The sequence below is a fragment of the Trachemys scripta genome, chromosome 8 (assembly GCF_013100865.1).
Source record: "Trachemys scripta elegans isolate TJP31775 chromosome 8, CAS_Tse_1.0, whole genome shotgun sequence".
NCBI lineage: Eukaryota > Metazoa > Chordata > Testudines > Emydidae > Trachemys > Trachemys scripta.
The window spans coordinates 48657578-48669822 of NC_048305.1; the positions used below are offsets into that span (position 1 = coordinate 48657578).

General features: G+C 42.8%; 1 protein-coding gene across 9 annotated transcripts in view; it reads right to left on the minus strand.

Annotated features, from left to right (window-relative positions):
* The window catches only part of RC3H1 (ring finger and CCCH-type domains 1), a 104186-nt gene that overhangs the window by 8290 nt on the left and 83651 nt on the right, over nt 1–12245 (minus strand). For 4 of the 9 annotated variants that reach the window (XM_034779609.1, XM_034779617.1, XM_034779608.1 and 1 more), the window contains 7 exons: nt 10885–11049; nt 8841–9011; nt 5587–5800; nt 5028–5118; nt 4766–4901; nt 1889–2053; nt 1129–1244 (listed from right to left, as the gene is read on the minus strand). In XM_034779609.1, the coding sequence (XP_034635500.1) occupies nt 1129–1244; nt 1889–2053; nt 4766–4901; nt 5028–5118; nt 5587–5800; nt 8841–9011; nt 10885–11049 (1058 nt within the window). The remainder of the gene's footprint in view (nt 1–1128; nt 1245–1888; nt 2054–4765; nt 4902–5027; nt 5119–5586; nt 5801–8840; nt 9012–10884; nt 11050–12245) is intronic. The other 5 variants (XM_034779611.1, XM_034779612.1, XM_034779610.1 and 2 more) reach the window with 5 other exon arrangements.

Sequence of the window (12245 nt, forward strand, 5' to 3'; positions counted from 1 at the left end):
ATAGTATTTAATGTAGCCTCTCCCCTCCTCCCCCCCAAAAATAATTTCCAGAACAGTTTTTTGAGATACTTGTGGCTGTTTAATTATTTCCATAGCGGAGATGGAAATTGCCATTGTACTAATACTTCCCTCTAGTGACTTCTGTTTCATGACGTAGACTAGGGCAGATTGTGCAGGGCTGAGAAAGGGGAAAGTGAGGACTCTACTAAAAAAAAAAAAAAAAATGGTGAAGAAATCTTCATTTTATATTTTAACTGGCTAAACTACAAGAGGTTTGGCTACTTTTAAATTAATCATTGAATTTAATTTATGGTACCTCAACCAGAGTGTGAATACATCACCATTACATCACAGATTCAGCGCTGTCCCTCTGCTTACCCGATGAGCAAAAAAATTCAGGAATCTGTAATAGCTGGTGTTTAACTTGACCACGAAGCTAACTAAAAATCTTCACTGATTTCCAACCACTGAGCTAATATCAATAGTTAAATTATCTAACTGAAATTATACAGACTAGTTTTACTGACAACTGCAAAGCTTGTGCCCTTCTGTTCACAGCGGAGAGAAGCCACTGTAGTCTTTTCTAGTTCAACTACATCTGAAGTAATGACCTTACTACTGTTGTAACCAATGCTTGTAAAACTCCTGAGATGGCTGATGTGCAGACCTGTAACATTTCAGCCAACAGCATATTGCAATGCTTTTTGTTTATAGTGTAGATGCAGTCCTAGTTCAAGACACACACAGATCAATCACCATTGGAAGCTTCGTGCAGGCGCAAAAACAGAATTTTACCCTATTTTCAGTATCTTCATAAACATCCCCATTTCACAGTTAATGCCCCCAAAATGTTCCTGCTATTAAACCCAGAATAGAATAATTTGTTTTATGTGGGACTAGTTAACAGTTCTCACACACACACACACACACCCCTTCATTTCATTCCTCCACTTGGCTGAAATCACCCCAAATAGATGGTAATACTATACATTGAATAATTCCATTCTTCACTAATGTATACTCAATACAAAAATGATACAAAAGAAACAGGTATCTGACGCTCTTTGTATTCCAAAGAGACAGCCCTGACTAACTTATCCTCTAAGAACCAATGGAAACTCCTGTTACCTGAATGTCAGTGTGAGGTCCTCAGCTGGAACCTTGCTTTGTGGTTCTAGTTGTCCATTTTCTGTCTGTTTATTGGTGCCCAGGTTGCTTTTCATGTCCAGTGAAGACTGGGTCTCCTTTGAAAGAAGAGGACAGAAAATATTGTTTCATATTATAAAAATTCTGTGGCTTCATTCCATGGGAACAGAAGAGAATGCCTGTAAATCTTGCACAAAGCACCGCACAAAAGCCAAGAGACCAGAAAATACAGATTCAGAAGGATCTGTCCATCCACACAGGATACAGAATTTCCCAAAAGACAGGAATGATTCGTACACTGTGAAGCAAAGACCAAGAACTTTAACACCACAGGCTGAGTACTGAACACTGGCCCTCTCCTGATGGAATGGCAAAATTCTTATGCATGTTACACCACAGTATGTGTTGTCAGCTGAAAGGCTACATTTATAATCAAAGGAAGACTGGGACAGCAATTTGATACTAAGTTTGTAGTTAGCTGCCCAATTACAAAATTAATCCTACTTTCGTTTTCAAAAGGCTACAAAAATGAAGTTGAATACTTGAAGCACATTAGAATTCAAATCCTGGACACAAACTACTACTAACCTAGAGGTTTTGACTAATAAAATGGTGACAGGGAAATGACTAACACTGGTAGCAGTCCTCCAGCAGAGAGCCTTACTGGAAAGGGTTAATGTGCTGCAGCCAACCAAGCAGCTCTACATTCCACCTTGCCATGTCCCACACCCACAGCACTCACCATGCTCAGCTCACGGGTTCTCTTCCCGATTTCCCTTTCCACCTGGTGCAGTTCCATACTCAGCTGTTCACTTGAGATCATTGCAGGCCATTTATGAGGTGGCGGCTGTGGCTGGCCTGCCAGGGTGGTCGCCTCCCTCTGCAACAGCAGCCTGTTATTAACAGCCTAAATGCATAAAGCCAAGCACATACACAACTGAGCACACAACAAACCATGCGCAGAGTTGGACCAGGCTGTAATTCTGGAGTGTTGCCTAGTTGCAAAATCCAAGCCTTCCCTCCCCTTACATGGGTTATAATGTCTTGACTTTGAAAGCACTTCCAACAATATTTCAAGGTGTCTCTCTCACATCCAGTTAAAGGTCTTTTTTTTGCGTTTTTTAAAAAAAGATGTCAGTATTTAACATGCAGTTATTTTAATATTGTGACAAATTATTAATCCTAGTAAGGGCTGTTGTGCCCTGATTTTTATTTTTCATTTGCAAATGAAGCCATAATACATTCCCATGTGTAAATGTTCTTTTGTGAACTGTTTGCTCAACAAAAATTCCTGAAGGATAAGCAAACCCATGTCCTTGGAATAAGAAGCAAAGGGGTTTGCTACAGTAGAGATCACTAAATCCCTACAATATAACTAAATGTAGTTACAATATTACTACTTTTATAACACTGTTTGAAGATTCTAAGATTGGAGGTGCTATGTAAGTACAGGTAATGAACAGTTCTTCCCCAACCCATGTGAGGAAGTGTGGAGCAACGATGAAGCACAGAGAGATCAAGGGACTTGCTCAAGATCACACGTGATTAAATGGGAAACCCAAAAAGCAGAGCACAAGACTGAGTCTCAGTTCTGTACTTTAACTGCAAGGCCATCCTTCCTTATAGTAATCACCGATTACTGGTCTACAGTTAGCACAGACACTTATCCATTACAGTAAAATGTACACGGCCAAGGCTGGTTTATACCCAAAGCTTTGACCTACCCATCTAGTACTTAAATGGGAAATGCATCCTGGATTATAAATAACTAGTTGCATCTAAAAACAAACATGACAGCTAAAGCTCCTGTGACCTGAACAGCAGCTTTGCTCTCAAGGTTTTAAACTTATAGCTAATGTTCAACATCTAACCATTTAGGATGTAAGACAATCAAGATCAATTATAGTGGTACTTGGGGGAGAGAAGCCAGGTACAGGTTTTGAAACTTTCCAACACTCCTCCATTAAGGTACCAGCAAAGGCAAGCATGCACCATTTAAATACAATTTTCCTCTTGTTCCTGAATAAGAGCACAAGAACACAAACAAGTCACTTTTCAAGTAACTGGGAAATGTGTGCTTCTTGAAAGGGTCATTGCCACTGAGACATTGTGAGTGCCATTAACACCTAATAAATGCACAATGAGAACTCCTGCTTTAGGAACCAAGCTCTTACTAGAGCAAAGACTTCTTAAACAATGATCTTTGCTGAGAGAAATCTCAATCTGACTAGAGGAGAGGTGCCTTAGGCCTTGGCTACACTTGCAGCTGTACAGCACTGTGAGGTAAACCTGTCTTTGCACAACTGAATAGGGAAAAGCGCTGCAGTCTGTCTACACTGACACTGCCAGCGCACTTGCAACATTTGCAGCTGTGTTGGGAGCGGTGCATTATGAGCAGCTATCCCAGGATTTATGTGGCTGCAACGTGCTTTTCAAAACGGGGGTGGGGTGGATTGTGACAGGGAGCGTGGGGGGAGAGTGTGCGCTTTTTGGAGCATGTCAGCTCTCTATTTTGCAAGTTCCGAACTCCTGGCCCCCTGCTCATTCATTTACTCACTCAAAGCAAGCTGCAAACTGTTTGCTTTTCTCTGTGGTACGAGCTTTGAAACCGGCACTTCCGCATTCCTACAGCCAGAGGATTGGCCACTTGACAAGGTGATTAGTACAGCGCTGCAAGCGTTTACACTCACACATGCGAGGCAGCCACTCTGCTGCAGCTGTTGTTCCTCTCGGAGATGTGGAGTACCTGCAGCGGTGTACCCAGGGAGATACAGCGCTGTAAGTGCCCTGCCAGTGTGGACGGGGAGTGAGTTACAGCGCTGGGGAAGGCTTTACAGCGCTGTAACTTGCAAGTGTAGCCAAGGCCTTAGAGTTGTTCTCCATGGCTTTCTGTAGGAAGATAAGGCTTTTCCTTCCAGGAAAGGTCAACAGTACAGTAACTAAGCTTTCCTACAGCAAGAATTCCTTAATTTTGTTTTACAACTCCCTCCTACCACAAGGTCCCATAAAATGAAGTAAAGCTATACATACTGCTCATTGTTCCTTTTACAAATATAAACTTCCCATACCATCCCTCTGTGCAAAAATTATACTCATTTTAAGTAGACTTCAAAGTTGAGCTTTTATTTTTAAAGTTAAAAAACTTTAACATCTATTTTGTTCAGTTTTGTGGCTTGTGCTGTTTAGGAAGAAAAGGGCTACAGCACAAAGCCAAACACCACACAAAAGGGTTTAAACTTTCTACAGGTAGAGTCTGATTAACTCAAAATCTGAAAAGCCAAGAGCTTTATTTGCTTACAGATTATTGGGCCCAGAAAAGACCACGAGAGAGAAAAAGTAAGCAGACATGAACACACACATGGTATGCTATCTTTAGACTACAAATTAAATTTAAAAAAATACATTTAAGAGCAAGCAAGTCCTCAGTTCCTGCTGCTAAATAGTCAAGGGTTTTTCCTTTGTGCTGAAGTGCTGGGAAGTCCTGATGTCAGGTATCATGGATTTCAATTTTCATACTATGTTCAATATGAGAGAAGAGTCTCTGGCTTATCGTAAGCAAACCTGCTAACTCCATCTCTCTCCTGCTCTCTCATACCCCTTCCAAGGCACAGGTACCAACCTCCAGTCCTCGTAACTGCGTCTGCTGGCTGATCTGATGGTTTAGTTGCTGCAGTTCCAGCCTGAGCTGCTGGTCCCTCTCAGCTGACGGCAAGGGTTTCCCGTGACTGGCCACATCTGACATGGACAATCTCTCCCTTTGAGGGGCAGGAAAGGGATTGGAAAGAAAATAGCTTTACTAAGTTTGGTAATGAAGAAACTACTATAAACAGAATAAGTACAGACAAAAAGAGTGAGCATGTGCCTGAGATAGACATTCCCACCTGTCACTGAAGCGTCCCTGAGAAGGTATGTTTTGGTGGGGTGAATATGGAGAAGCTCCCCAGCCGCCATGAGTTCCATACGGACTGTAATCTGCAAAAGAACAGAAGGAGTTACCCAGATAACACATGCCATGTTACAATGCTTTGAGTTACAGAACTATCCCATATATAATCCAATAGACTGGTATATAGGTTGCAAAGAATATCCGTAATAGCTGGGAAGAAAGATTAGTTTAATCGCCAAAATGCTTTTTCCATAGGAATGCTATGCCTGAACTCTCTCATATACAGCATACTTTCAGATGGTAAAAAAATCATCATCATTCCCCAGCTCCCTGCAAGTACAGTAACAGGAAAAACAGGTGGAGGAGGCTTCCTCACTGAAACACAAGACCAACTGGCATTTCCATCCATAATTTATTAATCAGAACCTGGTAACATCAGGTACCATTGAAGATTCTGACAAAATATTTCCTACGGCATTTTTTACCCGCACTATACTACCACACTAAAAATAAAACTATGCTAAAAGAAAAATAACCACGTGTAGCAGTTATACCTGAAATGTTGATAGATTTGGTGGAAGCTCCCTGTACCGCCATGGCCTGCATGGGGCCAGAACTCTGGTACATCGTTTTGGAAGTACGTGAGATGGCCCCAAACCTTGACACAGTTGGCCGGTCACCAAATGGGATGAGGTCATCGTCCCCAGCTTCTGCTGCCCTTCTCTGTAAGTCCAACCGCTGGTCACGCATGCCTTTACTATCTATGTTCTGGACAAGAGGTAAAGAAAAATAAAGTTGACCACAGCAGTAACAGAATATATGAAGTGTCTCTTTCCTTGCTGCTTGTCTTCCAGAATGTGCCAACACCAGTATGGACAAGTCTTGCTCAGGGTATCTGTCAGGTGGTAGCTTATCCATGATGGGATTTTTGCACCTGGTTCCTTCCTCTCAGCATCCAGACAGGCTTCCTGTTTTTTTCAAGTCAGAACTCAGAACAAGCAATGACCACACCTAGATAAGGAAGATCTACAAAGAAACTATGGCTACTATGACAAAAAGGGAGAATCGTGGGGGACAAGAGTGAGGAGGAGAGAAGACACAGCCGACTGGAGTGAGTGGTCCTCCTTCCAAATCTCAAAGGCAACCCTTCTGGAACTTGGCAGCTGAAGCCCCCATCAATTAACGGCCTCTCCAAATTCCATTGAAGTGGTGGCGAGGAAACAAAGGTAAGCTGCCCCAGGAACCGATGCAGGGAGGGAGTAGCCAGGATGCTCGCCCTTAAATGCACAGAACCTTGAATCATGCCATTCAGAGAATTAAAAAGAAGTCACTTAGAGATGTCCTACCTAACAAGGAGGGATGTTTGGAGGCAACTGCTTTGTCCCCTGGTATCTTTGGGAGGCGCAGGATGGCTGCCCTTGAGGTTTGTGAGGCACAAACTACAGTAGTAATTTGAGTAACACCCACTCTAAAGAGTTGTTTAACAGCACTTTTCATCTTCCTATCCAGATGTCAAAACACGACAGTGTGTCCTCAGGCAGGTCTCTGGACTCAGAATGGGAAATTTTAAGTTCACCTTTGGGTGGAGTAGCTACAAGTCCTGAAAGTCAAGGCTGCCCTTGGGAGGGAAATATTAGCGCCCCCCCCCCCTCAATCCCTGTAGGATTTCTGTTCTAAAGAGATAAAGGTTTCATTACATGAGTGACCAAGTAACCCCACTCCTCTGGCATGACCCTACTATGGTTTTCCAGGAAGGAAAAAGGATCTTAGTACAGGAAGATGGTTCAGATCTGATTCTAGCTCACTCTCTGAGAGACTACGAGAGAAGAGAAGGATGAGGCTTTTCCTGCCCCTAGGAAAGAAGTCTCTTGAATGGACAACAGAAAAAGGGGTTCAGGAGGTCACCTGATCCCAATGATGAGATTCTTGCCAAGCTTTTTCAGTGGAAGGGTGAAAGCAGCGAGGCAGCAAAGGCCCTATTTATTTATTCAGTATATGGCTCAGATGGAGGAATTTCCTTTGTGGTGACGAAAAGCAATTCCCTCCCTCCCACCCATGAGACTGGATGACACACTGAAGGTGGAGGATATCTTGTCAGCCCCCATCTGTGACCTGGTCTTTCTGGGTGGTGGAGGGAAGCAGGGGAGAAACTTAGGAGGACCTGCAGGACAGCTCTCAAGTCCATAGAGGGCTGTTGAAGTAGAAAGAATTGCTTAATTTAGAATACCTCCTGCCACTTCCCAGACCTAGCAGTGGCAATTCTGCATGGTGAGAATGTGCAGGACAAACAAAACGGACCAGCTACCCAAAGCTGTAGGGGAAAGGCATTTATAATGCTTCTCACCCTTCTTTTTTTGGGAGTAAACCAATTTTGCCTTCCCCGATCCACATAGCTCCACTGAGGTGAGAAAGATGGAGGGCAACTCAGCAGTGAAGCGCCAAGTGCAGCTGCTTCCAGTAAGGCAGGAGAACAACTGGGGAAACTTGCCTGAATGCAGAGGAGGAGGAGGAGCTGGTCAGAAAATCCTGTCAGACAGACAGGTGGTAGCCAGATGACAGATGAGAACTCATTCATACTGGTAGCAGCATATCACAGAATGATGAGTTCTGAAAAGTAGTCTCATCCAGTTGTCTTTGTCCTAAGACAGGTCACCACGACATAGGACAGTGAAGAAATGAGGTGGGATATACAATAAAGGGGAGGGAACAGGGGAATTCTTCATAAAGAACATTCTTCCACCTCCTCCACCCCCTCTCAAAAAAAGAGAACTGGCTTCTGCTTCATTTACAGACAGTCACAATGAAGATGAGTTACACATATACATTTTTCAAAAAAGCAAACATGTTAAGGTTGTGTGTGACTGCTTCAAGTTTACTAAGGACAAATTTCAGCACTTTCTCAATGTTTTTCTAACTAGGGGTCATGTGGAAATGTGGTGTTATTGCAAGATCCATGCCTTCTTCTTCTTCCCTTGCAATCACTGGCTCCCAATAAATGTGATACCCCGGCAGGCAATCTTCCTGGCAAAATCAGTCCTGCAGAAATATAGCACCACTGAGGCATGCCTATTTGGGCCAGTTAGTACTCGTGCAGGGGAACAGGAATTATGTTTTTAATTATTTTTTTAAGAATTCTCATATCCTTTAAAGCAGAGCAATTCCAGTCAATAGCAGCTTTGGATTGTGTGTAAGAGAGAGGAATCAGAAAAATGCTGAAAGGCACTCAGGACAGTACCATACTGCAGTATCATGTTACATTTGCAGCACTTCGGAGAAATATTTGGAGTGTTCTCTTGGTCCTGAACCCCAAAAAAGACTGTCACTGAGCTAACCCATAAAGCAAAAAACCAACTAAACAGTGTTAACTTGTACCATGACCATAAAAGCACCCAGAATGTTTTTAAAACCTCAGGTCTTCTTCCATCTCAGTGAAGGAAACAAAAGGTGAGCAGCTCCAACTAATTAGGACTCACTACAAATAATTTCTGGACTCCAAATTAGTGTTGAGAAACCGATGACATAACATCATAGTATCTCGCTCATTCAGTGGCTTCAAGTCGGGTAGGAGCTATTAGTTTATACTTATTCCCAGAACCGAGAGAACAAACAGATAAATAGAAATGATATTGTGGCTTTGGAACAATTTCTCATTTTGAAAACAGAGCATTTTGCTGCAAATGTAAAACTATCCCTGACTGTCAGATACATTTGGTCTGAGAAAGAGGCACATGCTGCAGTCAGTCTAGCTAATAAATAAAGGAGGTCCCTCACAATTTAACTTTTTTTGCATTCTTGCATCCCAACTTACCGCCATCTCTACACTCCCTGCTGCCACAACATCTTTGGGTTTTGCATCTTTGGTTCCAATGTAGGAGCCAATGGTGTCACACGACCAAGGAGAGTACTGGCTATAATCATTTCCTTTGTATTTCCCAGCTACCTTCAGGTCTTCATCCGAGTACTGTACAAAAACAAAAACCTGGTTCTGTAAGTAAAAGGCAGGAGGCGTATCGCAGGCATTGTTGACTCCTGTGACACTGTTCACTTCAATCAAGATGCTGGCAGGACTTCAACCAGATGTACTATAGGAAGCTGCAAACTTATTTTTCATATTATTTGTGAAATTCCAATCACTTGGCTGGACTCCCAGTATTAAATGTTCAGTGCACAGCAAGAAGAGGTAACATTTTGACCTTGATCTAGTTGAAGACTTGCCTTATTACTTAATTCTATCCATATCAGGTGTAAATAAAGCCAAGCCTAGCAATGGTATTCCGGTCATTAACAGAGACATTCAAAACAATCTAATAGTGCCTCCACACATTAAAGCAGCAAGATCGCTCTCAGGGCTGCATAAATAGGTAACTAAGGACCACTGATAGATCAGAGGTCTGATGGAGAACCACGAACAGTCTTCCTCAGATGTCACCATATGGACCTCCATAACTGGAGCACAAAGGTCTCCCTAAAATGTTTAATATAAGACCCTAGGAGATTTATTATTGTTCAGTACTGTGCTAACTTGTTAATAGACCCTTTCTTATCCCATAGGCTCATCTTAGCCCTTCAGAAGGTCATGATCAGTGAAAGAAACTCACTTCTTAACACTGCATATTCCTTGTGGCATTACACTCCATATTATTCATAGGAATATTATTGAGATATGGTTATGGCATAGCTGATGCATTTTATGCAAGATGGGTCATATGAGATATCATTGAAAAGGTTATGATTTACTGAATATGATTATCCTACTTGTATGCATGTATCATATTGGTATCTGAAGTTAGGAATATTGTCTGTGCATCTATTACAAATGCGTTTACACCTGGAGAACAACCACTAGGCAGAATGCACTCAGTCTAGATGGCTGGTAGGGAAGGGCCATTAGGGAGAACAATAGGTCTTAGAGGAGGCTAATCTCCCACCCAGAGCCTTCCTGAGGATGCTACAAACATCCTTCGAGTCATGGCTACTGTGTCCCTACAGAGGCATGAGATCAAGTCACTTGGTATTGGACTCCATCTTGGAATACCAGTGTTTTTCCACTGACCGGGCTTGGAAACCAAAAGGGGAAACAAAGCGTTCCTGCCATATGCAAACGATATTTAAGGCATCATCATGGGTCTTCACTGACTCCCTGCCCAAGAAGATTGCAGGAAACACCGGAGGAACAAAGACTGCATGAGGGGAGAAGGGCTGAACCCAGGCTAGAGGGATTTCTAGCCTGTGAAAGGAATATCTGGGGTTTTAAGCTGCAAGCAAATGCAGCTTGCCCTCAAGAATCTCTGAAAACTGCCTAAAACAACAATTAGGGTGACAATTTGCTGCTCATATCCAATCTCTAATATATTAAGCTTAGATTACCCAGCAAATAAACAAAAACAATCTGCTTTGATCTGTTTGCTATCCCTTACAAATCACTTAAGGTCTATCTTTTGTAGTTAATAAATTTGTTTTTGTTTTTCTAAAACCAGTACCTGGAAATCATAACTGGGGGCAGAAAGCTGTTGCATATTTTCCTCAACATTGAGGGAGGGGGCAAATTTCATGAGCTTACGCTGTGCAGTTGGAGTGGGTGCATGCCTTAGGAACTGGGAGGAGCCTTAGCTGAGCCTTCCCATGCAGAGCTGATCTCAGCATGTGTGTAGCTGCAGCTGCGTGTGTCCCTATCTGTATGTGCACTGGAGGGGGCTTGAGGGCCTGTCAAAGCAGTACAGTGTAAAGAAAGCCTAGGCGGGCACAGTGGTACCCCAGTTCCAGGAGGCACCCCTGGGGGGGAACTCATCACACCCCTAAACTAATTTATGACCATATCAACAACCCAAAAGCTTGGTTAAAAATATGCTTACCTCCTCTGGGTGGAAGGGGTGAGTCAAAGTTGGTGATGGTGCAAAGGGAGGTGGGGAGATCACCTTCCTTTCTTCTAACTGGGCCATGATTTCCTTCCTTCGGCGATGAAGCTCATCCAGGCTGGGATGGGTTTGAGATGGAGGTGGAAGTCGGTTATAAGGCTCCTAAAGTTTTAATATAAACAACATGTTGAGTAACTTACGTAACACACAAAGTAGAGCATCACCACCCTACAAGAGGAAAAATGTGGTAAAAAGAAATAAAAAAAAAGATGTATAACACCAGAACACAGTTCACATTGTAAGAAGGGCGGGGGGGGGGGGGGAAGGAGGGAGAGACAATTCTATTTGCAAGATACTTCTCTACACTTTTGCCTGAATTTAGTGCTCATTAAAGTTGTCCTGGAGACTGCGACATCTTAGTCACAGAGAGAGTTCACATGGGTGATAAGCAACAGAGGGTCCTGTGGCACCTTTAAGACTAACAGAAGTATTGGGAGCATAAGCTTCGTGGGTAAGAACCTCACTTCTTCAGATGCCATCTGAAGAAGTGAGGTTCTTACCCACGAAAGCTTATGCTCCCAATACTTCTGTTAGTCTTAAAGGTGCCACAGGACCCTCTGTTGCTTTTTAGAGATTCAGACTAACACGGCTACCCCTCTGATACTTGACACATGGGTGATAGTGCAAGCTTCCCTAGAAATACAGAACATACACAAGCTGTCAAAACTGATTAGACCCCCATTAGTGCAGTGTGTTCTAGCTTTTTTGACCCTCAACCCACAAAAGGGCCAAACATTTGTCTTGCAAACTACACTCCTTGGTGGGTGGCGTGTAGTAGTAGCTTTCAAGTGGCTGTGCATTCCAAGGTGAAGAATGCCAAAGTGGTCATTCATCCTTGAATACAGTAGCTGTACAACTCTGCAGGATATAACCTTACCTCAGTTAATTAGGATATCTGGAGATACTGTATATATCTTATAACAGAATTATACCACTTGAACAGATTTATCAAATCTCTGACTTGATGAAGCTACACACTGGGTAAACTGAAAAGTTTAAGTTCATTCATGGACCAGATAATGGGATACAGAGCCCTTAATCCCCACATCACTCATCTGAATCTAGCTATGTAGTGAGTGACTATTTTCATCAAGTGGTTTATGGGCAGCAAATTTGGTCTCTTTCAAGTTTCCACTGGACTGATGTCCACACAAAGCCATAACACACGGATACTCCAGTTGGCAATCCCAGTCAAGGGCCTAAGTATAGAAGGGTCATGAAAGCAGAATTCCTGGCCTATTCTGGAGGCAGTCTCTCCAGGTCAAGAGTGGGCAGTGCATGGAATATCTCACATTACC